The sequence below is a fragment of the Convolutriloba macropyga genome, chromosome 2, assembly GCF_964194025.1.
Source record: "Convolutriloba macropyga chromosome 2, txConMacr16.3, whole genome shotgun sequence".
Lineage (NCBI taxonomy): Eukaryota > Metazoa > Xenacoelomorpha > Acoela > Convolutidae > Convolutriloba > Convolutriloba macropyga.
The window spans coordinates 77,244,805-77,271,606 of record NC_134469.1 but is presented as its reverse complement, the minus strand read 5'-3'; the positions used below and the strand labels follow the sequence as shown (position 1 = coordinate 77,271,606).

General features: G+C 35.3%; 1 protein-coding gene across 2 annotated transcripts; it reads right to left on the bottom strand.

Moving 5' to 3' along the window:
- Nucleotides 1-340: 340 nt before the first annotated feature.
- On the bottom strand, nucleotides 341-24,431 carry LOC142335476 (putative tubulin polyglutamylase TTLL2). Of its 2 annotated transcripts, none has more exons than XM_075383999.1 (6): nucleotides 24,283-24,431; nucleotides 12,675-13,047; nucleotides 9,711-9,926; nucleotides 8,407-8,920; nucleotides 1,645-1,777; nucleotides 341-1,280 (listed from the first exon to the last, which is right to left on the bottom strand). In XM_075383999.1, exons 2-6 carry the CDS (start codon nucleotides 13,025-13,027, stop codon nucleotides 523-525), a joined length of 1,974 nt encoding a protein of 657 aa, XP_075240114.1. In that variant the 5' UTR covers nucleotides 13,028-13,047; nucleotides 24,283-24,431; the 3' UTR covers nucleotides 341-522. The 2 variants fall into 2 exon arrangements, with proteins under 2 accessions (XP_075240114.1, XP_075240115.1); XM_075384000.1 differs by having other exon boundaries at nucleotides 12,675-13,044; nucleotides 24,283-24,412.
- Nucleotides 24,432-26,802: the final 2,371 nt, after the last annotated feature.

Sequence of the window (26,802 nt, the reverse complement as noted above, 5' to 3'; positions counted from 1 at the left end):
GCTCTCAACAGACTATTGAGCGGGGTTCACCATTGAGCGGCTCTTAAACGACTATTGGGTTCACCATGAGCTAGCTGCGCCTTAGAGAGGCTTGCTTTAGTTTAATTAGGAAAAGGGAGGGTGAGCTTGAGTTAGGGTAGCTTATCCATTAAGATGGAGATGAGCATGTATATACAATTTTATCAACTAAACCAAACTCCCAGCTTATCAACCTTCCAAATTGAAAATGGATTCTTATGAAATTGATCAGGTTTGCAGCTTTTTAAACCAAAAAATGCATTGCTTATTGAACGACTAAAAGTTACATGGATACAAACATGCTCAGTGGACAAAAAAGATGTGCAGCAAGCTATCATATAGCCAGATTTTTGAATAGCAGTACGCGCATGAACAAGTAAAATTTTCACAAAAAAAAACAAACAAGCATCAATATAGCGCAGCTCAGTTTAAAAGTGCTGTAATTTATGCTTTTAATGACTGTTTAAATTCTTGGTTAACAACAAAATAAAAACTTAAAGTTGCCTATGGACACCATAAAAGAAGACTTTCTAGTTTCTGCGGTGTGGGACTTCGCCTTTTTGCACTCCACGACTGCAATTTTCTCTGCACAAACGCATCTCGTTTCGAAATCTCCAAAATAGCACTTCTTAAATCGTGTTTCTCAAGACAAGTTGCCAAACGCGACTCTTCGTTGAATGGAAAAATGAGTGTCAGGTCGCCTAAAGCCAGGGGCAAGTTTTTGGATGATCTTGATCTGGAAAATATACCAGCCCTTGGTTTGTAAAAACTGTAGCCGTGGTACCTGGACGGCAATGACTTCGTTGTGCTCGGAAACGTTTTGGATGACATTGACGTCGCATCGGACGAGGAACCGTCGACGTTTGCAATTTTGCGATTCAGCGACGATACTTTTTGTGATTTATTACCATAAATTTCATCTTCAAGTTCGCTGAAAAAGAGTTTTTCAACCAGATAGATCGTGTGTTGTAGCACTCCTAGCTTAACATATGCGTCGAGAGGAGTGGCTGTAGTAAGAGCCGGGCTCACGTTGACCTCGAGTAGCCAGGGCTTCATCCGGTTGTCAATTAGGATGTCGAAACCGAGGAGTTCGAAGCAGTTGTAGGTTGTGTGGGTGGGAATGTGGTCTGAGAGTGCTAAGAGGGTTAGGATGATGATGTTGGTGATCTTGTGCCAGGTATGGGCAGGGTTCCTCTCTCCTTTGAACAGTAAGGGCTGACTCTCGAAGTAGCTTTTCAGCTGACTTAGTGCCCAAATGCAGCCTAGAACATTTAGCATCATCATAGTATGAATATTTAGCAATATTTTAGAAAAGGGCGGTTCTTGTTGGTCGGTACCGGATGAGATTAGACGCTCCAGTCAGTTATCCAATTTTAACTTTGCAAGTCTGACTTTGCAGAGAAAATTTTCGGTGCTCTAAGTTAACTAAAATTTATTTTTCATAAACCATAAACTCAACAGTCGCAATTTAATGTTGGCAAGCTTACAGTCAGGATGTTTAGGTTTTAATCCGAACTAGACTTCTCTTATTACAGTCAGAACAAGTCCTATTAACGCGGGTTCTTGATGATACCCATTTTCAAACCCTACCAACAGAAGTGTCGATACAAGTCAGTAGCATCTTACCTGGGCCGACGTTTTCCTTAGTGTTCGAGTAGGATGGACTGGATTTGTTGATACTGGTGTTAGTGAGGTGGGAGTACTTGTTGGTCAGATTATCCATGCTGAACTTATCGGTCGCAAAGCGAACCAGACCCTCCTAAAAATTATTCGATTAACATAACTATTTGGCCATAGGAGGTAAGCCGAACTGGGCAGGGGACAAAAAAGGGGTATGGCAGAAAAAGGGAGCCTCCAAACCAAACAAAATACCTCATTTAGACCATGAACGTATGCCTCTTCAGCAGTGTTGGAAATTCGTAGAAGTAAAGACTAAAACAGCTATAAGATCAAAAATGTTAGGATGGAAGTCGCAAAAACAGATCCGGTAGAATAAATGAAGCGACTCGAAGACTCTTGTTAATTAGACGTCAGATCTAGCAATGACCGATGTTCAGAACATAGCCGGCAGATTGCCGGAAAATAGCCGCGATAGACGCTTGTGGCGTTACATGAATTGAAACAAATATAGAAATAAAATAGACAGATCGATCACCAGTCCTTTAATAGACCACTAGACTTTTTGAGTTAGATTCGGACTGTCAATTTTATGAGACACATTTGCTGTACAAGGAAAAAGCCCTGATGGAACTTTATCCAAAATCAATGTTCGATATTAAAACTAAAGACTCTATTACAAAGGAATTAGTGCGTATAAGTTTGGCAATACTTAGATGCACAACATTGACCTTTAATAAGTAAATGTTCATAAAATTTAAAGTTTCATAAGTGAGCTCAGAAGTCATTTTTTTCACTGAGGTAAGTCATTGATAAAGTCAATTCCAGGAAGTCACGGTAAGACGAAACAAAAATCTGTTAGACGAAGTAAAAAAAAACATAGCAGGACAAGTCCTGACGTACAATTCAAAGAATTTTTATTGACTAAATAGAGAAACTATACATAGAATGGACTATGAGTGAATTGAGAAAACCATTTTAAAAAATCAGATAAAAAAATAAAAAAAAACAGAAAATCAATGTCAAAATTCCGCATGTGAACGAAAAAACCACTAGCGAGAAAAAAAATTTAATTCAAACAAAAACTAGGCCTAGAATGAGCTGTGAATGGATTGGGAAAACCATTTAGAAAAAAATCCGATCTAAAAAATCGAAAAAACAGTAAAAAATCAGAGTGAAATTGCCGCATGTGAACAAAAAACCACTACCGAGAAACCGAATTTTTGTTCAAACACCGTTTTCTCACTCTACTTTAAAATTAGAGCCAAAAAAAATCACGCCGCAAAACCACTCGCTTTTTCGCTCCATTTCCTGTTTCGGCGTGACCAAAACCACCACTCCAATTTGACTTAAAATTATTGAAAACGTGTGAACAGATCTTAAAAAAAGACAGCGCCCCAATACAATTCAAATTCTTTGAATTGTAAAAAATTTAGGAGCGCTATAATAGCCACCTAGAATTGAGGACGCGGCTATTAAAAAGGAAATAGATATTTAAAAAATATTTGAAAAGTATGTATATTACTATAAAAAACAAAAAAAAAATTAGAAATGTAATAACTTAGTTCTCAGTCAGAAAAGACTGGTGAAAATTAGGATCCCTAAAAGTTTCATTCTTGCTAAGCAGGGGGGGGGGGGGGGGAATATGTCATATTCTAAAAAAAATCATTAGTATTGTAACGATTGGAAAAGACGTAGGGGGGTTCATTTTATTGAGGGTAGGGTTAGCTGCAGGAGAATATGAGCTGGCAAGTGGGGATAAGGCAATGAGATGAGTTGGCTTAGCTTGAAACAACAGAAACACTTGACTTCGCAAGCCAATTTCTGTTCCGGCGTGACGAAAATCATTGTTCCATTTTGACTTCCAAAATCACGAAAATGTGTAAACAGATCTTAAGAAAACATAGCAAGACAAGTTTTGGCAAGTTTCAGGGAGTTTTGAAAAGACCGTGGAAAAAACATTAAAAGAAAAATCAGACAAAAATAAAGAGATTTAGAGAGCAGATCTTAAAAAAGGCTGCCATTGAAGCCGGCTGTGAAGATGAGGGCGGCTAGTAGAAACGTCCAAACAAACCTCCTCTATGTAGATTTTCCAAGCGAACTTTACTCAAAAAAATATCCAATCTTTATGTCGGCAGTAATTTATATTGAGTCTAAAAATTTTTTAGACTAAATAACTTTAGTGTAACATAGCCGGCAGATTGCCAGGAAAATAGCCGCGATAGACGCTTGTGGCCTACCATGAATTGAAACAACTAAAGAACTAAGATTTGCAGATCGGCCACCAGCTTTTCACTAGACCACTAGACTTTTTGGTTTAGATTCGGACTGTCATTTTTATGAGACACATTTGCTGTACAAGGAAAAAGCCCTAATGGAACTTTTTTCAAAATCAATGTTCGATATTAAAACTAAAGACTCTTTTACTCAGGAATTAGTTCATATAAGTTTGGCACTATTTAGATGCACACTATTGATCTTTAATTAGTAAACGTTCATAAAAATTAAAGTTGCATAGGTAATTTCAGATGTCATTTTGTAGTGAGGTAAGTCACGCACTTGACCTAAAAAGATAAATGACGTCACGAACAAAAATTTTAATTGCAAAGCAATAGAAGTCACTAAAATCATTGAAAAAGTCAATTCCAAGAAGTCAGGGTAAGACGAAACCAAAAATCTGTTGGGCGAAGTTAAAAAACATAGCAGGACAAGATCTGACGTATGATCCAAAAAATTTTCATTGACTAGAACTATAAAAAAAACTAGACCTAGAACGGGCTATGAATGGATTGTGAAAAGCATTTCTGAAAAAATTAGATAAAAAACCAGAAAACCAATGTCAAAATGCCGCTAGGGAGAACAAAAAACCACTAGCGAGAAATATAAGTTTGATTCTAACAAAAAAATAAGTCCTCGAATGAACTATGAATAGATTGGGAAAACAATTTCGAAAAAAATCCGATCCGAAAAATTGAAAAAAAAAAACAGTAAAAACCAAACCGAACTTGCCGCATGTGAACAAAAGATGACTAGCTAGAATGCGAATTTTTATTCAAACACCGTCTTCTTACTCTACTTTAAACCTAGAGAGGAAAATTTTCACGCCGCGAAACCCACTTGCTTTTTCGTTCCTTTTCCTGTTTCGGCGCGACCAAAATCACTGCTCTAGTTTGATTTCAAAAATCACGAAAATGAGTGAACAGATCTTTAAATAAAGATAGCGCCCCAATACAATTCAAGTTCACTGAATAGTAAGAAATTAGGAGCTCTATAACAGCCGCCTGGAATTGCTGACGCGGCTATTAATAATAACACATTGAAAGTTGAAAAAAACCAATTAAATAGGAAAACATTACCGACTAAACTCGGTTAAATTGTTCTCAAACATCTGGCAAGTGGTTGGTTTTGCCAGTAGCTGGAGACGGTTTTTACAGGCTAGCTTTACCTTATCATAAACTGAACAAATTGGACTATGTTGGATAAATGTGACCTCTAAAATCTTTGAACAAGTCTATCGCTTTTCACTTTAATGTAAGAAACTGAATTATTGTTTTGAATAGCTAAAAACAAAGTGGATCTATTCTGTTCACTCATATTTCTTAAGACCCCGAGTTTAAAAATTGACGTTATTATATAGCCGTTTACTATGTCAAAAAAAATTAGCAAGTGCATCAAAAAATTGCATGCTGACTAAGCGGGGGGGGGATAGATCCAAACAATAAATATTGCCGGCTTTAGGGTAGTTCCCTAAACTGCATGGAACCAATCCCCTAGGGAGCTATATCTACGTGAGGGACTAAAATGGGAAATTTTCATTAAAAGGAAGACCGAAAACTAATCTAATTGCTATAATTGCTACCAACTTCCTTCGAAAGCAATTAAACGCTAAAATTAGTAGTGATCTTATTGAGACTGTAAAACAACGGTTCTACTTCTTTTCACCCCGATTTATTTCACCCCCTATAATTCAACCCGTAAATAATGACCCCTCAGTTTTTTCACCCCGCAATTTAATCACCCCGAAATTGATAGAACACCGAAATCTTTTATCTATTTCGTCGTCCAAAAGAACAATAAGCAAAGCTAAAGTTCAAAGGACTTCAAAAACACAAAACTACTGACCTTCAAGATTGCGGCATTAAACAGCTTGCGTTTCTTTGAAATCGAAGAACAGTGAAGAAACTTTTTTTTAGAGCAATGACTTTGAACAAAAAAGTGTCAAGTCTGACCTCTTTTATGTTGCACTTTGATTTGAATCAAAAAGTTCAAAAACTCTCCTAGCCCAGAAGACAGAACAACCGATACTTTTCAATAGAAAAGATGTAGGCTAAATTTTGAAAACTAATTTCTGAGTAGACATAAATTAGCAAATCAAAACGAAATTTAACCGCGTGTTTAACAGAATTTTCAGTGAAACCAAGATTGACATTTTTGCTAGCAGCTATGCTGTGCAAGTTTCATAAATAAATGCCGCAAAACTGTGTTTCTAATTAGGGGTTGTATTGTAAGTTTCACGCCCGGGATCAAATTCCCTAATGAGTCACGATAAGAGGCTTCAAAGTAATTCCGTGAGGATGCAAGGAGGGCGCCAACTCAAAATATTAAGATGATTTCAACCTTAAATTAACACGAAAACACAAACACCCACAAAGTCAGCCCTCAACAGCATTACTTGTTCTGGCAATTCCCTCAATGGCAGCGTTTCTTTGACTCAAGATTTGTGGAGGGAACATAGGAGGACGATTTGATAGTGGACACGTGATGTAATTTGATTGGAAAAATAAACAAAGCCCGTCAATTTTAATTAGGGTTGTATTGTAAGTTTCACGCCCCGGATCAAATTCCCTAATGAGTCACGATAAGAGGTTTCGAAGTAATTCCGTGAGGACGCAAGGAGGGCGCCCCAACTTAAAATATTAAGATGATTTCAACCTTAAATTAACACGAAAGCACAAACACCCACAAAGCCAGCCCTCAACAGCATTACTTGTTCTGGCAATTCTCTCAATGGCAGCGTTTCTTTGACTCAAGATTTGTGGAGGGAACATAAGAGGATGATTCGATAGTGGACACGTGATGCAATTTGATTGGAAAAATAAACAAAGCCCGTCTATTTTCTCAACAACGAAGCTATCTAAAGGCTGTTGATCCGCCAGAGTAGTTATTTCCTCGACAATCAAAATAAAAAAAATTTTTCTATTTACTCATTTTTTCCGAAGCTAGAGCAAGGATCATTTTAAATGCCTGGATTCCCAATTTTCTTAACAAAATTTTGGGTTAAATTGAAATAGCAGCCCAATAACATTGAAGCTGGATGGTGTTTTTGGGAGGCGTTAATTGGAGCAACTTCAAAATGTAACCGAAATTTATCGGGCTTACAGTCTGGGGAAACGTTTATAAAGCATCAAGAAGTCTCTTGTAGGTTTTTTTGTTTTGTTTGGAAGGAGGGCATCAAACAAGCCGTAGCAATACCGAGAAAATATACATGAAATGTGAATATTTGATAGAAGTGTTTTGGCGGTAAAATAACGATTTTCTCTGCAAGCCGAACCTTCGGGAACCGATGTCATATACGGATCACCAAAGATGAAAATACCCTCGTGGTCATCTTTTCCACTGTCATACCTTAAAAACTATTGAAACATATCAGGTATCTCGAAATGACGTTCCGAAGCTGCGTTGTTTTTTATAATTTGGTTTTGACCGCAACGCATACTGGGTCGAGAGAACGAAAGATAGTGGTAAAAATGCGGACGCTACAGCTGCTGCGGCCGTCAAGCTGTCACTCATGGCTTTTATCCTGTCTATAAGTTTTTGTGTGGCTGGTTTTCTAGTAGAAGCATGATGATTGTGCTCACCGTTTTCTCAAATAAGTTGGTCATCTTGTGTAAATGCGGAAACGCGGCACTTTTGGTTTTGATATTTTGAACAATTTCGAGCGGTTGTTAACGTATTTATTCTTTTAACGTAAAATTCTTGACCTTGTACAACCAATATTTCTTTCTTTGTAAGAAATAATAAATTCAAAGTCAGCAGACATCATGCTGATTTCAAAATCCAATGAAACAAGAAATTTTACGTATCATTCACTTTTCAATTGCTTTTAATTGACGCATAAGGGGCTAGATGATATAACTAATTCGCTAATTGCTTTAAACTATTAGTCTATTGAGTCGTTAGCTCAATTTCCCTGACAGAAATGATCCATGAATTTACAGATTAAAATTGGGATGAAATGATTGAAGTGTGAAAAATCTTTTCACCTCAATCATATCACCCTGATTTTGATCTCTTTTAATTAGACAATATAGAATTGATTGAGGCCTAATTATCCTTAATTATTTGAAGCTTAAAATCGGGGAGCAACAATATAGGGGTTACATAATTGAGGGGGTTACATAATAGGGGTTACATAATAGGGAATAAAAAATCGGGGTTAAAATATAGGGGGTTAAACAACAACAGATTAGAATTAAAAGCAGTTTGGGTAATTAGTTTTTGAGAATGACAATTGGGTTTCCATAGCACACTTCGGGTCTATTCTGTTTTGGCCCCCCATCTTAGTGGGCTGATATCTTTTACGCCCGCCAGGCGCACGTAATATTTTTTTACATAGTAACGTGCTATATAACAACATGTAATTTGTAACTGGGGGCGTAAAAACAGTGGGGGGGGGGGGGCAAACATAATAAATCCCACACTTCGTATCAGTTTTCACCAGCAACACCTCGACTTGGGTGTAGATTATTTACGAGATTGCTAAATACTAACCTTATACAAGTAAACAGTTAGCGGGTTATAACTAGCGACAATAACGTAGAGCCTCAGATCAAACTTATAACCAGAAATCATCATCGGGTTGTCTATGTATTTCTGCACCACAGTTGCAGTCTCAAATCTCAGGTCCGCCAAGTCATTCAGAATGGTAATGCCTCGACCTTGCGAGTTCTCTGCTGGTTTTGCAATCCAGGTATACCTCGACTTTCGGCTCTCTTTCGCAATTGCTTCACTTTTTGCTAATGTTTCCGGATATTTTTTCGTTGTGAACGACTTGTCTGTTTTGCGTGAGGCTTGCGAACTAGCTGAGCCAGTTCGCGAGTTGATAGTAGTTGATTCAGAGCGCGTCTTGGCGCTGTATTTTGCTGATCGGCTCATCCGCTGTCTAATGTAGCTAGTCCATCTGTCATTTTCAATGTATTGGTCAATCAACTTGGGATAGTCGTTCGGCAGAATGTAAGTTCGGGGGAAGAAATCGAACAGGCTAGCTCCATACACAGCTCGCATTCTAAAATCATGAGAAATTTCATCATGCTTCTGTTTATGCTTTGCTTGTTTCTCAAAAGCACGTTATAAGGAGGTCAGAAACAAGTTATTTACTGAAACACGTCACAAGGTTCCGCTTGTCCTAATGAAAAACTTTCAATGTGTAGACAGGAGACGATAATAATTAATAAATTTTTAATAACAATTTTTATTATTAATGTCTTTAACATAATAAATTTTTAATTTTTCAATTGCTGACAGTTAATTAAAACTTTCTAACTGACAATAGAAATAAAAACCCAGAAAATGCTTATAAGTTCAAAAACATGCTCACTTTTCTTTTGCTCTTTTAATACTTTTCTCACAATATTGATAATGTTTTGTTTAGTGATTTCAGTGATAATTCAGTGATAATTCAGTGATTGTAGTGATAATTCAGTGATTTACTAGGACCATGTTAAGGACACTGCAGCTTTACTTTTCAGTATTGTCAAAAATGTTTGACTTCGTAAATGCAATAAAAACACAAAAGTACCAGGGAAAATAAAGAAGAATTAAGAAAACAGAGAAAAATGCTCGCAAAAGCTAAATTATAAAACCAATAAAACCAAAAACCGAAAATATCGATTGCTACAATAGAAACTGGAGATGTAAAGCTGGTCAAAGAGCTAGATCATCTATTGTATCTAATTTGATCTAGTTCTGCTTTAGCAATTTGAGCGGGAGCAACTAACTCACGCCGCATAATGCTAATCCAGACATAATCCAAAGATAACTAAAATAATTTCTCGACAAAGAAGAAAGAATGGAACCTTTTGAGGTTGCGAGCGAGGCAGTCTTTCTTGGCGATGTTGAATGTCTTCGGGAAGTGGTTGATCACCTGCCAGGAGAGGAGGAAGTCGTACTCTGCGGGGGAGAACTTGGCATTCTTCCAGTGCAGGTGCCAGGCATCTTTCTGATCCGGAGTCTGTAACTGGCTGTTAAGCCCATTGCCTCCGTGTTCCACCCAGCCACGCTCTAGCAGAATCCTATATATCATTCATATACATCATTCATATCATTCATATATAATCATATATATATAAAATGAAATCATTCAAATATAATCTGCAAATCATTCATATAATATTGAAACTGCTTCCTTTTACGCCTTTATCATGGCCGCCTTTATATTGGCTAGTCTCATCTAAAATTGTTCCAACATTTTTACAAAGTGAGGGAACATACATGAGAGGGAAAAATGATCTCAAACGACTGGCGAGCGGATAGTTTCCTCAGCAGCGAACTCCGCGACCTAATTGAGTAGAGGTTGGTTGAGCATTAGAAGAGGAGACGGAGGTGGTTGTTGTGGTGGTGGTGGCAGCGGTGGCAACGGCGGGATGGAGAGTGGTGAGGTTGGGGGAGGAAGTGGAGGGCGGAGGAAAGGAAGTGAGGGGGGTAAGGGGGTCATATGGGGAGGGTTAAAAGGGGAGGAGTCAAACCTAAGAACCATCCTTCACATCATAGGGCATGTCTCCGAAGCTGTTTCATCGGCGGAGCATACTTGAAGTTTAGGGAGCCACGAGGCTCTAAAAAAACTTAATGCCCTCCGAGTTTAACCTACCTATCCCGTTTTTGAGAAGGGACAGTCAAAACGGACAGAAGAAAAATTGGTCAATCAAAATAATTGGAAAAAAAGACCGCAGCACTAATATAATTCAGACACCAGATTCAATTAGGAGCAAATAATAATTTAATCGGTTAGAAATATTGTCATGATTCAAACTGATTACTTATGATTTCACCAACATAGCACACTTCGAATAGCAACAAAATATGTACTAAAGTGATTTTTTGGCTTTTGCTCTTAGAACGTCAAAGGTAATCATGAAAACAAAGTTCGATCATTTAGTTTACTGCATGTTGCTGCACGCCAACATATCCCAGAATTTCGTGTTGAAGATTGTTGTCTCTTGTCTTTAAATCAGAAGTGCTCAGCAATCAATTACTCTTGTTTAACATGTTTTCGCGAATAGCTCTTTTACTCTTTTACTTTAAAAATTAAATTACAAGGCATATGTTTTTAGATTAAGTACCAGTATATAAAAAAGGCAGTTGTGAAGTTTTAAGTTTCGAGTATTGGATAAAAAACAACTGTTCTCAAGCTTCTACAGACAGATGGAATCAAGTTCAACTTCACAAATAAAGACAACTTTTCCTCAGTTAACTTTAAATTTTTTGGCAAAGACGTATAGTTAAACATTCTGCTAGACACAGTTTTGCACAAGTCGTCTTTTTCGGCCATATGAGCAAATATCACTTCAAAATTAATAAAAAGAAATCTTTAGTCAGCTGTAACAGTTAAGCAAAACTTGACGGTTGACCTCCGCACCTAAACAAATTGATTCAAGGCCAAATTAGGTAGTGAAGTTAGAATACAATGGCAAGCAAAATTTAATGCTACAATTTATCCAAGCCACATCCATTTGCTCACCTTGTTAAAAATATACAGTTCGTAACTATTATTAGTAAGTGATCATCATAATTGAAGTTTAACCAGAACTCAAACTTAAACTGCCCTCTTATTGCCAAATATTGACAATTACACAGAATCGAGCTCAAATGGAGTACGAGTTACAGAATATGCGATGTCAGATTCAGCGAAATTTGCTATTTTTAGACCAATTCAGAGAGCGCGAAACAGCATATGAGGTATCCTACACCCCAAGCTCAGCAAATTTGGAAACTCTGACGACATAGTTAACTACAACCAATCAGAGATGCAATTTTGATATGCAAAGCAACAATACTAGCAGCATGAAAGGAAATTGAAAAACTTTGAAGAATCGGCTGAAATTCAAAAACTTGGTCTTATTAAGTTGACATACGGTGGGAAGCACGATCTTTGAGCAGCATTTGTCATCGTGTTTTGTAGATCAAAATAGTGATTGCACGGCTTGTCTTCACTCTGACAAATTGAAAAGAGAATTGACTGAAAATCTCAAAGTCTCACGTTGAGGAACAAAGTTCTGATAAAAACAATTATAGAGATAAGCTGTTCGTTCTTGTTTCCTTCGTTTTCTAATAACCTAAGCCAATTCCATTTATTCGATTGGTTAATCTAAGAAATTTTCACCAGGAAATACAATCTTTTATATTTTGCCTATGTATTCATATTGGGTATAAAGTATAAAATCTGGGCCCATCAATATAGTATAGGTTGCGTTGTTTATGTTCTACAAACAACTGGAGGTCTCCCAACGCTCTTAAGCACGTAAATATTTAGATATCTAGCATTTACGTTCAAAAAAGTCAAGAAAAAATTTTAATTTCTGAAATATTTGAAATTGAGTTAATTGATTAATTCAATCAAAGCATTTGAATATTCATCACAAAAGACTAATTAGTTATTGTGACTAATTGAGTATCAAATAATGCAACGGCAATCTACAGTATAGCGGATGAAACATTTCACAAAAGTTAACTGCAAAAACGTAATATCCTGGCAGATTTGAAACCGCTGAAACATACTGGGTGGTGTAAAGCTTTCCTTGTCCTTGATAGGTGAGCAGCCGTTACACGAATGCATTTTCTTGATGCATTTGTTATAAATTTCTGGTGATGCATTTGTGATAAATCTTGACATGCCGTGATAAATTTTGTTGGTAACATTTGACACAAATTCAAAATATTTTTCTTGAAAAAAATGCAAATTTAAGCACGTCTCGATGTTTTCTTACCATTAATCTTCAAAACGTTTGAAAAAATTCAAGTTTTTTTACTGGGACGCTACTCACTTTCTGACACAAGCAGGTGCTAGATCATCCACTTTAAACACCAGTTTCCTCTCAACTAGTTTCCGACTGGTGAAGAATCTGGCTAAGTCTGGATTGTTTTTCGCCCCTCTGCTTCTAACTGCACCCACCCCACCACCCACCCGTTGCAGTCGCTTCGCTTCTGGTCTTTGAGAGCGTTCTTCCGAAAATGAGACACCCCGTTTTGCTCTCAACCTTCTGTTGGCAGTGATGCCCTCCCCTCCTGCACCTCCTCCCCCTCCGCCTGCAGCGCCTCTGTCGGGTGATGAATTCTTCGCCTGCTTCGGGGGAAGAGTAGAGCACCTCTGAGCTGCCCTGCCGTCGCCCCCGTTCATTTGTGCATTAGTAGAAGCTGCTTCAATTTAGAACTTTATCAATCCGAACATTTGCTTGAATGGGCGAAAGAACGAATTTGGGGAAAGGTGGGGGCAAGTTTACGTTTCATTTCAGGTCTCTTAAGTTTTTGAGGTGCTATAAACTTAAACCAGGATGAAATCCTTTAGAACTCAAAATTTGACCATTTTGACAGAAAATCTTTTAAGTAGAGAAAAAATCGTGATGATTGATTTTACACAAAAGTACTGAAAGTAAACTGTCAATAATAAATATTTGAGAATAACTATTTAGTGGACCACAAAAGAACGCTATCAAAATATTTCAAAATCGACGCTAGCGTTGAATGGCAAGCCTAGCGGTTCAAAATATTAATTGAAAACAAAACAATGTCTAAAATTGTTTGTTTTGTTTAATCCTATATCGATCCGCTAGGGAGATTAAAGACATATAACAGGCATCGAGGACAATAAATATAATTCGAGTGTGAAATTCACCTTCTTTTCCTTAATTCCATCCCAATCAAAGCCTTCCCTCTTTTGTAAGGTTCTGATCACGTGACACAAATACATGCAAGCAGGTTGCTTTATCGACCATTACAAGCCTCCGGTTCAATAAATCCTTTCATCATTCTATATTTTCAGTTTCTATTTTCAGCCACAACGATATGCAGCTATCATATTGGTAGCCAGTTTCTTGGGAAAAGGTTTACGTAAGCACACCTAAACTTTAAAAAAAAACAACAAAGCGCAAAATTTTCAGATATATTTCAGGTAAGTTCAGATGATAAATTAAAAAGAGAGGCCTGCACTTTTCAACATTAAGGCTTTCAACGTTTGCAAGTAAATTTACTCAGATTTCTAGCTGGTTTTCACTTTCGTTTCATGATACATTATGAAAGTTTATTTGACCAAGTTTACTTGGCCTGTAAGTCGAAGCCATTTTGTTTGGAAGATGATTTATTTCGGTTCCAGTAGATGCTTTGAATGAGTTCAATTTCAGGTAAAATTTGGGTGAAATCAGCTGCAGTTCCATTGAGAACAAATTGAACCAAATTCAGGTGTTGCAGGTTCAGGCAAAACATTCCCGGACAAAATATTCCCAGAAAAAGAGTTCCAGACAAAAAATAGTCGCAAATAGTAAAACATTGCCAGACCAAACAGCCTCAGACCAAATAGTACCAAACAAAACGGCCCGAGCAAGTGTGTACGCGCAAAAAAATGTCCTATCACGGCACAGAAGTTGCAGGGAGAAAAATCAGATTCACTTCTAAATTAGGGCAGTTATTGCGGAAAGATAAGATTAAATAGATTAATTTGAAATTCGAAAGGCTGTATAAAATGTACAATGCATTGGTACAATCAGTGCTCGAGAAATAACCAAATAGGGCAGAAACTGTGAAATTTTGACTCTTTAGAGGAACATTTAGCAAATTGAAGCCTAATAAGATGAATTATTTAGTTGCTATTCTACCATTGTTATTAACAAGAATTAGTTTCGAGGTATTTAATTATCCTCATGTTTAAGTAAAACAGTTGGAAGTCCTATTTATGGTAGCGTTATTAAACATTTAGTTATGCTGGTTCTACGTTCTGCAGAAGAAATGCATATCTTAATCACTCGTGTTGCCAAAGTTTCATTGTTTGTTGTTGATTTCGCTGAGTTTTCAAGTTCAGTTTTCCTAACCTCTTGAAATAAGCTTTTCTATATCAAAAGCGTTAATTGCATTATTCAAAAAATAAAGTGGTAAGACTTAACCAAGAACCTTGAAAAGCGTACAATTTGGATCATAGAGATATTTCTCCTGTGCGTTTAAATTTTTCGTCTATTTTGACTTTCGAAACGCTTTCAAACTTTGTGACTAATTAATTCTTTCAAAATCAATTGAAACTGCAGTTTCATAAACTAAGACACCGAATTGCAGAATGAGCAATGTTCCTTCCGCAAAAGAAAGCACCCCCAATGAGAAACACCCCCAATATATCATCGTTTCTGTTTTTTGTATGAAAAAGTATTGAATGTTTTAAGACGTCTTAGTTTGTTTTAGTTGATTTCCTAGAAATTATGTTTGTCTTGATTATTATAACGTTTGTTATCATCTATCCCATCCCAAATTTATGCAGATCTTGTTCTCTTTTCCGGTGTCCTTCTTTAATAGATCAGTAAAATGACGTATCATTGGCAAACAGGGACATGTTACAACTTTTGTACACAAGCGGAAGATCATTAATATCAATCTTAAAAGGATTTGGTCCGGGTACTGACCCATGCGAATTACAGCGTTTAATGGCTCTAGTTAAGTAATAAAAATTTCCCATGGAAACAAACTGTTTTCTGTCTTTTTTGTATGGTTTTAAAGAGCCGAGAAATGGACCACGAAATCCAGATAGTTCCAGTTTTCTAAGTAAATCCTTGAAGTGTCTGACAGTAACAAAAGCTTTACTGACATCAAGAAACACAAAACAAGGATTCATTTTCGAATTAGGATATACGCACAACTTCTAACCTTTGAGCAACTGAATCGATTCTACTTCTTTTATTTCTGAACATGTATTTATTGATCACAAATTAGAACTTCACATTTCCTTTAATTTGACATACGGCGTTTGAAAACTTTTTTCTAAAGGTTTTGCCAAGTATCGGCAAAAGAAATGTTATTGAGTAACTCTTTGGGTTCAATTTGCAACCTTTCTTATGAAAAGGTACCGTCATTGCCGTTTCCAATATCTCAGGAGAGCATGACACCGAATTATTTGTTAATTAAAAACAGGTAACAAACAATCTATTCTTTTTCAAAACGGTCTCAACAACAAACCACGTTGAGTGTTTTTTCTTACTAAGAATATGTCTCTTTTAATCTAAAGTTCTACACAATCTTCCACGATCTGCAGTCTATCTGATTTGACAGTAACATTGCTCATATGTTTCTATCACATTTATTGCGTCTGTAGTTGAACTATTCTGAAATGGATCAAGTTACAAATTGATGCCGGTTCGCTTTTGTTTCACCAGAAGCCAAATGCAAAACGAAGCATTGAAGACGAGTTAAGAAAATCAGACTTGTGAAAAACGCAGCAAAAAATTTATAAATTGCATTTCTTTTCCATTAATGCCTTGAAGAGGCGGACTTTGAAGAGTCTTTTGCTTTGAGGCCTGAACTCCAGCGCAACTTTTATACATCGACACCCTAACAGAAAAATTGCTTATAGTTCCGATCCACTTGTGGGAGAGGAACTATATACTCAAATGGGTTTTTTTGTTCAGACAATATTGGCCGATCGATATATTCATCGTAGAGAGTTGAGACTGGTATCATTAGAAAACTCGACCAGCATGAAAAATGGAATTGAAATAAATTTTTGATTTTCGCTGCTTAAAGGGAGTTATCGAAGTTTAAAATTTTTGCGAAAATTAGAGTGAATTCTGATGTTTTTGTTCCCATTTTCCGTATTTTTTGCAAAATTTTCAGTCAAATTTGTTAATATTGTTAAAAATTTTTTATAAACATTATTATTGGTTTTACGGTTAAGGATAGGAAAAACTCGCCAACTTGATCTACCCGCGTTTTTGGTTTATAATTTTGTTAAATTTTTCGCATTTGAGACTTTTTTAAATCAAAGGCTCCAAATAAGCTCTTGTTTCGTACTTCGTTGAAACTTGCAGGAAACAGAGACCTAACATCTGTTGCCACAATCTTTGAAAACTCCTGAAAGAGTAGCTGTACATTCGCGTCTTAAAGGATTCTTCTGGAATTCAATTTTTGCCAGTTTTCGAAAAATAAATCTAATAATTATACAATATGCATGATTTATTTTAAAGTTTTTTAAACTATGCGTTGTTGATTGAAATATTCCCTTTGCTAATTGATCTAGTTTGCAGACATGGAATAAATACTTGTTTTTGTTGGACAATGGGAAAAATCAAGGCTAGTTTTGAGCTCGTCGTGGATACTAACAATCAACAAATATTCGGATTATTTTAGGGTGCAGTCTTTTTTATCAAAATTTTTATTCGCATTTGTTCTTTTTTATGATGATTACTGATAAAAGTTATTTCAAATCACGGCCCAATCAATGAGAGAAATTATTTACAACAAAATCAAGCCGCATAAAAACATTTGTCTTCAAAAAACTCAGAGTTTTTATGGCATTGACGATGTATTTTCGTAAACATAAAATGACTTTTGTTTTGGATTCAATTGTCAATCGTATTGCAGCCTGATGACTACGTTTTATTAATTAAAGATTCAATTAGGTTCCTAAAAAACTGCAGGTGAGCCTATAAAATGCCTTCAGTTAATATCTAAGACCTCTAATGACTTTGAACATATTTATTTTAGGAGAATGTTTAGGAAATTTCGGTATTTGATATTTTTCAATCGTTTTTTCGCCACACGTTGCTGAGTTTCAAAATATACAGGCAACGATTTATACCAAGTGAAGGAAAAAATAGTCTTTATATTAGTTTTTGAACCAAGCAATGTTTTTGGGGCCTTCTTACTACGAAGTTAATTAAAAATTTGTGAATTTGTGAATATTTTCTTGTATTTAAGGTAATAATTTATTCCCTTTTCAACAAATCATATTAAGTACAGCTCCAATTGGCATTGAAAGCCGTTCTCTCACAAAACTTATTGGAGTTTGTCTTCAGCTGTAATTGTGGTTCTTTTCGTTTTTGTACGGCATATTCCTGTCAATCAAAAGACTTAATTGCTTCTAAAGTTGTTGAAACGAATATATTCACTGATTTTGGATTAGAACTGAAAGTTTTAATGACTTTCATTTAATTTCTTAAAACAATAGCTTTGTAATTCCCAATTTTTTGCATTTTTTCCTGTATTTGGGATTCTTATTTGTTCTCCTTTGATTTTAATCACACTGAAGATAGTTCCAAATGGCAATGAAGGAATGTGCAAAAGAACCTGTTTAATGCCTTCAGTAATAAACCTATAGTTTTAATATCATTTTTGGCACTAAATGTTGTTCTTTTTGTTATCGTTCGGCATATTCATGACAATCAAAGACTTTGATTGCTTCCACGATTGTTTAACTGAATCTATTTCCTGATTTCGCTTTATAACTAACGGTTTTAAGTTTTTCAATTAAAATTTTCAAAAAAGAAACATTTTTTGTTATTCCCATTTTTTGTTCCTTTTGTCGTCAATAAGTAACTCAATCTTATTATCGGCAAAGCTCATCAGTTTTCTGTTGCGATTCTATTAGAATAGATAATCTAAACAAAATTGTTGCGGTTGGTTGTGTTTTGACAGATGTCTATAGAGCTTAGAAATGTGTTTTTATAGGAATCTTGAGTTTTTTATACTGGTCAATAATTGTGGTTTTTTGTTGTCTTTTACACAAAGATTATTTGCATAGAAGACCCAGTTAAAATCAAAAGAGATCAATTCAAATCATCTAACCGCTTTTGTCAGCTAAATTTTTAATGAGTTTTAATGTTTTACAGATATAGTGGCTTCAACACTGTGGCTTCGATAATTTGTTTGTGAAGTTTTGAGTTCTGTCTGTTTTTGTTTTTCTTTGTCGTCCTACGATTTGTTCTCAATAATAAAAAGCACAATTGGATTCCTGAGTAAATGCAAATTGATCTGTTGTTGTTTTAAGTAGAAAGCTTACGGTTTGTTTGATTTTTTTTTCAATTTTAATTTATTTCTTTCAGTTTCGGAGCTTTCTCTCTGTAGCAACAGCTTGAATCCTGTTTCCAGTAAACCAAAATCCAAACTTTATAATAGTTGATTTAAACGAATGGTTTCTTGGTTTTGGTACTACGCATTTTCAAAAGAGAAGTGTGATTTTTGGATATTTGCTCATTCTGAGCTTTTTTTTCTTTTCCACTTTATCAGAAGATTACAGTAACCCAATTAGCGTTGAAAAAAGCAAAATTAACGGTATTTAATATTTTCCCTGAATAGCGGTGGCTGAACAGCGTTCTTATTAAATTCAATTGTTTTGCCGTTATTTTTGCAGTCATCCAACATGATACGAAGACCGAAAAAACTCAATTGATTCCTGTGACCTATAAATTAGCCTTCCTGATGAGCCGGGTTGATACGATGTGGTTTTAATCAACTTGAAATTGGTAGTTTTTAAAAAAAGAAACGTATTTAATGTTGTCTTTTTGCACTTCTTTGTCGACCTGTCACTGAGTCGCATTATTGAGAGGTCTTATATCTTATGCAATGAGCTTCTGATGAAGTACAGGTTGATTTGTTTAGGTCGAGTTTTATCGGATTACTTTTTCGTTTTGCTATTTTCTGTTTTTTAATTTTAGTCAACGAGTTTTGATCTCGTAATTAATGTTTGCTATTATTTGTTTTCGTGTGTGTGTTGTCCAGTGCTCTCATTGATGACATGTCTCATCGGCACCCTAATGCAGCATTATTTTTTCACTTAATTGATTGTTAAATGATATGTGAATTTTTGAACCTTTTTCTCTTCCTCATTTGGTAGACTATTAAATCAAAACGTGGATGGGCGAGGTCGGAACATCATGTGCAAATACATATTACCAAGCCTCCTTATTTGGGTTTTCGATAGAAACACTTGTTTCCAGAAATACTGCATGAAAAGCGACAAGGACATAATTGTTTTCATTAACAACAGAAACAATACTTGTAGTTCCTAAAGTACAAGCAATTGACGTCCATTTGACTGGTACTTACGAATTAGATTAGAGCATGGTTTAAGTTCATCTTCCTGTTCTGAACTACCTGGCTTGGCAACAAATTAGAGCACCTTTAACTTTATTACTGCGACGCACATTTCTTGCGAACTATTGCACATATACCTCTGATCTGTTACACAAACGAATGAGATAAAAATGAGTTAAACGAAAAAAATCAGAAACGTTGTTTTCGAGTAACAATCAATGGATCGCTGATGAAATATGAGAAAAGTTTGACACATCTAACATATAAACAGCTAACTTTTCAACAAAAGTCTTTTCTAACTCTGAGCTAGTATTTGGATCTTTTTCGATTTGCCCTCGCGCATTCAATGTTTTATTGGCGCGCATTTTGATTTTGACTGATACGGTGTTTTTTTTACCAGCGTCCTGGTACAGAAGTCCTGTTTTCTCTCCGAAAATTAATGCGTTCAAGTCGTTAATTTATATTGAGGTTTATCTTCTTAAAAGATTATTTTTCACTATAGTCTCTGTTTCAGCGCTTTAACATTTTGAGATTAATGATTACTGTTGATTGCAACTTTTACGCGAAAAGCCGCTTCAGTTGGAGGCCAAGACAATTCAAAATTGCCCAAAGATATTTATTGCTTCAAGTTGCTCATTGATAAGTAGGCTCTCGGAAGATTTTTGTTCCGACCCCACTTGTGGGGGGGAGGAACTATATACTCAAATGGGTTTTTTTTGTTCAGTCAATTTTGGCCGATAGATATAATCGTCGTAGAGAAATGTGAGTGGTATCATTAAAAAGCTTGTCCAGCTTAGAATTCAAAATTAAAAAGATTTTTTTCATTTTCGTTTTTTTTTTCGAGTTATCGAGGATTGAAGTTTTGTGTGAACACGCGAAATTTGTTAACTTTTTGTGTAATTTTTCTCCACATTAAAATATTTTCTATAAAAATAGTATTTCAAAATTAAATTTCACTCCAAAAAATGGACCAATTTTTTTGTTCCTAATAGACTAAAGGCAAAAAGAAGACTAGTTCTGGTCTCATTGGGAAGTTCACTATAAAAAAAATCGAACTCTATTTGAGAGCTCCTTATTTTTATAAAACTTTTCTTGTTTTGCTTTTTTAAGTCACTTTTTGTATCAAGGTTCTATTAATGACAAACCTCCTTTACCGTCAAACTAAGCCCAATGAACAAATAACATCGTTTTCAAGGAATTGCTCATGTTTTTTTTACTTCGATTTTGAGTTTTCGTAATTTTATATGAAATTTTGAATTTCTTTTTGAGGTTTTACTATTTTTATGAAGTCCTATGGCATGGATTCACTGACTAACAGTAAAATATGTTCCATAGTGAGCATTAAAAGAACATATCTAGTGCTTTGAGGGGGACAGATAATGGCTGTTAAGACTTAAAAAAAATTTCAATTTTTTTTGAACATTAAAGAATAAAACTTATTAACGTGAACTGTAAGTCAGTCCAGGAGTGAGAGCACCCACTTCTTTCTTACTGCAACAAATCTGGTTAGCGGTTTTATCTTCTAACTATTGGTTATATGACTTCAATGACACAAGATTTCAATTTTTTTAAAAAATTACTTGGATATTTTTTTTATTGGTTACTTTTGAACTCTTATCACATTATCAAAACAATATACACGTAATCCAAATAATTTTTTAATCCCATTTGCTTCAAGAGGACGTTCAATGGTCACAGATAAAGTTTTCAGAGAAAAGCTAATGGTTTAATTGGCTTCGACACTTTCTTCTCGCACTTTTTTTTACCGAATTTTGGTTTTCGCCTGTTTTTGTTATTGTTTTCACAGTCATAAGACTTATTGTGATGTCATGATAAATATCTATGCAAAACAAAACTCCTTTTCAACCATCGGGTTATATCTGAATGTAGATATTGAGCTCCCTTGCAAAAAGATTTTGTGTTTAATGGCTGTTAAGAGTTAAAAATAATTTTTCGAATTTTTCTGAAAAATAACCAATCCGAAATTTTTTTCTTTTACTGTTGGCCAATGCCAGTACTAGCAGAATTCTTTTCCGTTGTACTGCAGCCAAAATTATTCTGTTTAGCGGTTTCATCTTCTAACTTATAGTTTTAAAACTTCGATACCACGAGATTTCATAGTTTTTTCCAATTTTTGCGTACTTTATTTTATTTTGGATCCTTTTCAAATCTTATCACATCATCTTTCTGCTGATGGTCCCCATTGTTTTAAGGATCAAGTTCAACTGATCATAGATAAAGTTTTCAGAGAAGAGCTTATGATTTGAATTGCTTCGACATTCTTCTGGCACTTTTCTACTGAATTTTTGGTTTTTGCCTGTCTCTGCTGTCGTTTTCATAGTCAATAACTTGTTACAAGGTCTTATTGATGAAATATGATAGTCAAACAAAATTATTGTTCCGTCGAGGCATAATTTAGCATATTTACCGGCTTGCTTTGAAGGCTAATGAAATTAATTGCGTTGATAATACGTGTTTTCTCGAAAATTTCGTTGTTCTAAGGTATTTGTTAATGTTTGTTGATTTTTTGAGATTAAATTGATAAATAAGAGAAAGCTCATTGCTCTTAAAAATTGATTGAAATTAGAAAAGCTTTCAAAGAAAAGTTCATTTTTTTAATGCCTTCGACTTTTTTCTCGCTCATTTTTTTCTTGATTTTGCTGTTTTTGTTCTTTAGGTAACCCTAAATTGCTGACAGTGCTCATAGGCTTCTAATTGAGCATTGAATGAATGATGTTACCAGAAGCAGTCAGTTTATAGCGAATAGTCTGAAAGTTTATGATAATCATTTTGAAGTTTTTTTCAAACTTTTCAGTTTTTGTTGTTCTTTTCGTCAAATTGTAACTTACTTTCATCAATGAGAGGTCCCATCCAATTTCTTGTATTTCAAGAGATAACTTATCTATTGATATTATTTGTCACAATGTTTGTTTTGTTATATGCGTTTTTTGGACAATATGCGTTTTTCTGAACGTTTATTTAGTGGCCAAGTTTTGTGTTTCTTTTTCTCTTCTTTCAGAACAATCGCGTAATAACAGATCCCAATGGTTTTCAAATGTGGCGCAAGTAAATTTATTTAATCTCTCAGTTTAAGTCCTTCAGCTGAATCTGTAGAATCGAACAATTGAATTAAAAATACAATATTCAGATGATAGCTAATGCCTTTAATTGTAGCAATAGTTTGTGTTTTCGCAAATCGTTTGTAAATTTTTGAGTTTCTCTTTAGTTCGCTTCTATGAATTAGTCTAATCAAAAACAGGTCCTTTTGGTTTTGTAATGAGTTTTTAATAACTTATTAAGAAATATTTAGTTAAAAGCTAATGGTTTTTAAGATTTTTGAAATTTCTTGGTGTAAAAAATGTTGATTAATTTTTTAAGTTTCGCCGCCCTGTTCGTTCTTTTTGTCGACCTGTTACCCAGTCTCATTAAAAAAACTTTCCATATGCTGTATTGTTAGAAAAACGTAATCTTATGTAGTTAAGGCTTTACCTGATTGCGCTTTGACGTTGTTACTAGGTGCATTTAAACTTAGATATTCCGTTTTTGACGTGAAATTTTTGTTTGTGCTAATTTTGTTTTTTGTCTCTTAGTCTCTTTAATGTCAGATCACGTTGTCGCTGTAATCAGGCATGGTATTATGTAATTCAATTAGTAGATAAGTTGTGTAACGTTTGCTTTAAACTCAAACATCTATTTTTGGTCTCTTCATTTGGTTGACAATTTAGTCAAAAATGTAGATGAGCTCGGGTCGGAACATCATGTGCGAACGCACATTAACGAGCCGCCTTGTTTGTTCTATTCTCAGTTTCAGAACGTGAACTTTCTGCTATTCTTCATTCTTAAAAACACTGACTTGCTAGATTCACAATCAACAGAGAAAAGGAAGTGTAATTAAAATTATCTTTCAAAAACATTAAAGTTGAACATTAGGTTGTAGTATATCAACTCTCCAATTTGTGGAATACATACCATTACATAGGAAATCGAAGCAAATAATATGAAACCACAAAGCTGGGGAGGAGCACACACGAAAATGATCCAAGAACTTTTTTTTATTTTAGCAAAATTTTACCACTGCGGCAGATAACACCAGAGATATCCTCTTTCTGTGATCTACCATGAATGAACAAAATCTTAATCAATCTAGATTAGAATAGAATTCAGTTGAAGAATCCCGTAGGTGGAAAGCTTACTTTCTTGCCCCTCCCCACATTTTACAAAATATTTCATAGAAAAGATCAGTTTCGAATTCCCTCGCCAGTCCTGGCTCCTATTAGAATAAAAAACCATCGTGGATTTAATTTTCACTATTTTATGTCACAGTCTAATCAAAAAAATTTACAAATTTTGTTAGTCAGAGGCGAGTATACGAAACAGTTTTCATAACAAAACATTTTGTACTACTAAATCAAATATTCTTCGTGGGTGTACATATTCTGAATTCACTAGACCTGTGGGCGAGAATAAGCGGCGGGGGGGGGGGGGGGGGCATTGTAAAAATAAAAAGGACGCTAAATTTATTTTGGCACCTACGCAGTTTCCGAGTCAATCACGCATTCTAAAATATGCTACGAAGTTGGAACTACCTACCTTCCAGTCCAGTTGTAATTTGGTTGTTGTTGTAGCTGGAGCCTGGCCTTCAATCTTTCATTGATAAATCACATGTTTTATTGTGTTAACGCTTCTCACTGTAATTAGAAGTCAAAAGTCAAAGTATATCAATTACTTGTTCGCATATGTTAATATGTATAGGTAAAACTCTAATAGTGCTGTTAAATTTCTCCACCCTCTTTGACAGGTTTTGTAGTAATTTGAAAATTAACCGAACATCAAAACAATTAATGACACGAGAATACGCCAAAGCAAGAAATTCATTTCCGTAGATGAAAAGATAAATTTCTTGGCCAATGCCCCCAGAAAAGACAAAGGCTAACAGAGGCCAAAGTGCCCCGAAATTTGCAGCAAACGTATCTGTTCGCTGTCTTTATCTCGCGTAATTTTCTCGAAGGCGAAAAAAAGTCAAATTTTATTGTGATGGCAGAAAATAAAAACCTTTTGTTTTATACTTTGAAATAATACTTAGTTCAAACATCTGAAGGACATAGGGTTAAATTTAGAGGGTTGGATTTTTTTCCAAAACTGCCACAACACAAATTTATGCGCCACAAAATGTTTTTTTTATAAGGAACAGCAGAACTTAGGGGCTTTTTCGGAGCTCTCATTTTCCAAAGTAACCAATACTTGATACAGGTAACAAAAACGCCCAATCCAACCGTTGCCATAAATGGGTCACAACATATTCTCCCTAGTTGTATGAAAGGACAAAATTTTTGCTAGTTGTATGAAAGACGAAATGTTAGCGTGTCTATTTTTTAAATTAAACACTTTGTAGAAAATCCCTCAATAGGACACGACGTTATTCAAATCAAAAAGTTATCTTATGTCTGCCAAAATTGCACATCATTGCTTCATAAATTGGTTTAAAAAAAGTTAGTAACAATATGTTTGCCCAACCTAAACTATCAGTTAAAAAATGTTGTTGCAGACTATGGCTGAATTAAAGACTTCTCAAACCTCCAATTCATAGTAAACTTTGTTTCCAGGCGATAAGGATAAAAAATTGTGTGGCTCCAAAATGATTTTGGTTTTTCCAGAAATTTTCATTAGAATATGAAATTATTAATTAAAAAATTTTTCACTTGTGTAGTAATAAATAAACTGAACCCAAGTTTTACAATCATCACAGTTCCACGCAGCTAGGCCCATAAACGAACTTTGACATCAAATGAGACAAACACATTTTGCAGTTTTTCCTTACTTGCCAAATTTCAGTCCGGGGACAGAACATCTTGAAAGCTTTTAGTTGCAGATTAGTTCACAAGACAGTACGTTATCGAATCGACATATGCGCTAGCAATTTTGCTTGCAAATGTCAGCATTGTACGCTCCCTCATTTTTTAAAATTAGGTTTTATATGCTTTCGCGGACAAGAGACAGTAAGGGAAACTAGTTCAAACTTGCTCAAAATTGGGATAATTTGTCACATCCGTATATGCAGAATCTGATGACAAGCAAGAAGTACCAACGAAACTGTGTCACTGTTATCCAAATATAAAAACAGATACAGATTTAAGTTGAAAAAGGTTTCGACACCGCTCAAAAAGCAATGTAAGAACATTCAGCAATAAATTAATAAAGCTTGTTGAAATTCATTGCGCAGAAGCCCTTTCATTGGGGAACTTTTTAACACATATGAGTTCCTTTGACCTTAAATTAATTCAAATTAAACTTAAGTTTTAAAGTGCGAGTCATTTTTATTGAGCGAGCTAAATCACGTATGAGCAAAATCTAATCTCGCAAAAACTTTTGCTAGAGAGAGAAAGAGAGAAAGAAAGAGAGAGAGAGAGAGAGAGAGAGAGAGAGAGAGAGAGAGAAAGAGAGAGATGACGTCACGCGCTCAAAAACCGTTAGTGAGAGGAAGAGGTCATTAAGAAAATTTAACTTTTTCAGCTTTGCTGTGTGAACAAATGTAAAACGAAAAAGAGCCTCAGAAGAGGAAACAAAAAACCAAGGACACGGCAATATAGCTCCGCTCAGCTTACAACTTCGCAGCTTTAAAAAAATTAAGTCACTAACTTCCGCGCTAAGGTAACTACATTCTGCGCAAGGCTGTGGGATATAATTAGTTCATTATCAGGATCCATTGAGGGGTAATTATAATTTTAATCCGTCAGTTTGAATATAAGGGTTCAAAACTTATGTCAACCGTGAGGGATGATTATCAGTTATCAGTCAAGGCTTCTGAAACTGATCGAAAGAGAATCATGTGGGAGGGGGGGTTGAACTTCTACGAACCGCCTTTCACACCATAAGTATAGGTCTCCAAAACAGTTTCTGTTAATCGCATAATTGGAGTGAGCTGAAAGCCTCTAAGAGCACTTAATGCGAGAGAAATTAAATAATACGTCTTATCAAAATGAAGTGAGGGGTCATTATACTTCAAATCCGACAATACTTTGAACATAAATTAAAGGTTAAAGTGCATTGATGACGATACCCCCTGCTCACCAATTCCAGACCTGATGACAAAAAATTGAAATTGCACGATCA

Excerpts from the sequence above, each read along its gene's own strand:
- LOC142335476 (XM_075383999.1), bottom strand. The coding sequence starts at position 13,027 with ATGAACGGGGGCGACGGCAGGGCAGCTCAGAGGTGCTCTACTCTTCCC. Across the intron at positions 9,927-12,674 it reads GCACCTGCTTGTGTCAGAAA|GATTCTGCTAGAGCGTGGCT; the intron begins GTGAGTAGCGTC and ends AATGATATATAG. Across the intron at positions 1,778-8,406 it reads TAACTGTTTACTTGTATAAG|GAGGGTCTGGTTCGCTTTGC; the intron begins GTTAGTATTTAG and ends AATAATTTTTAG.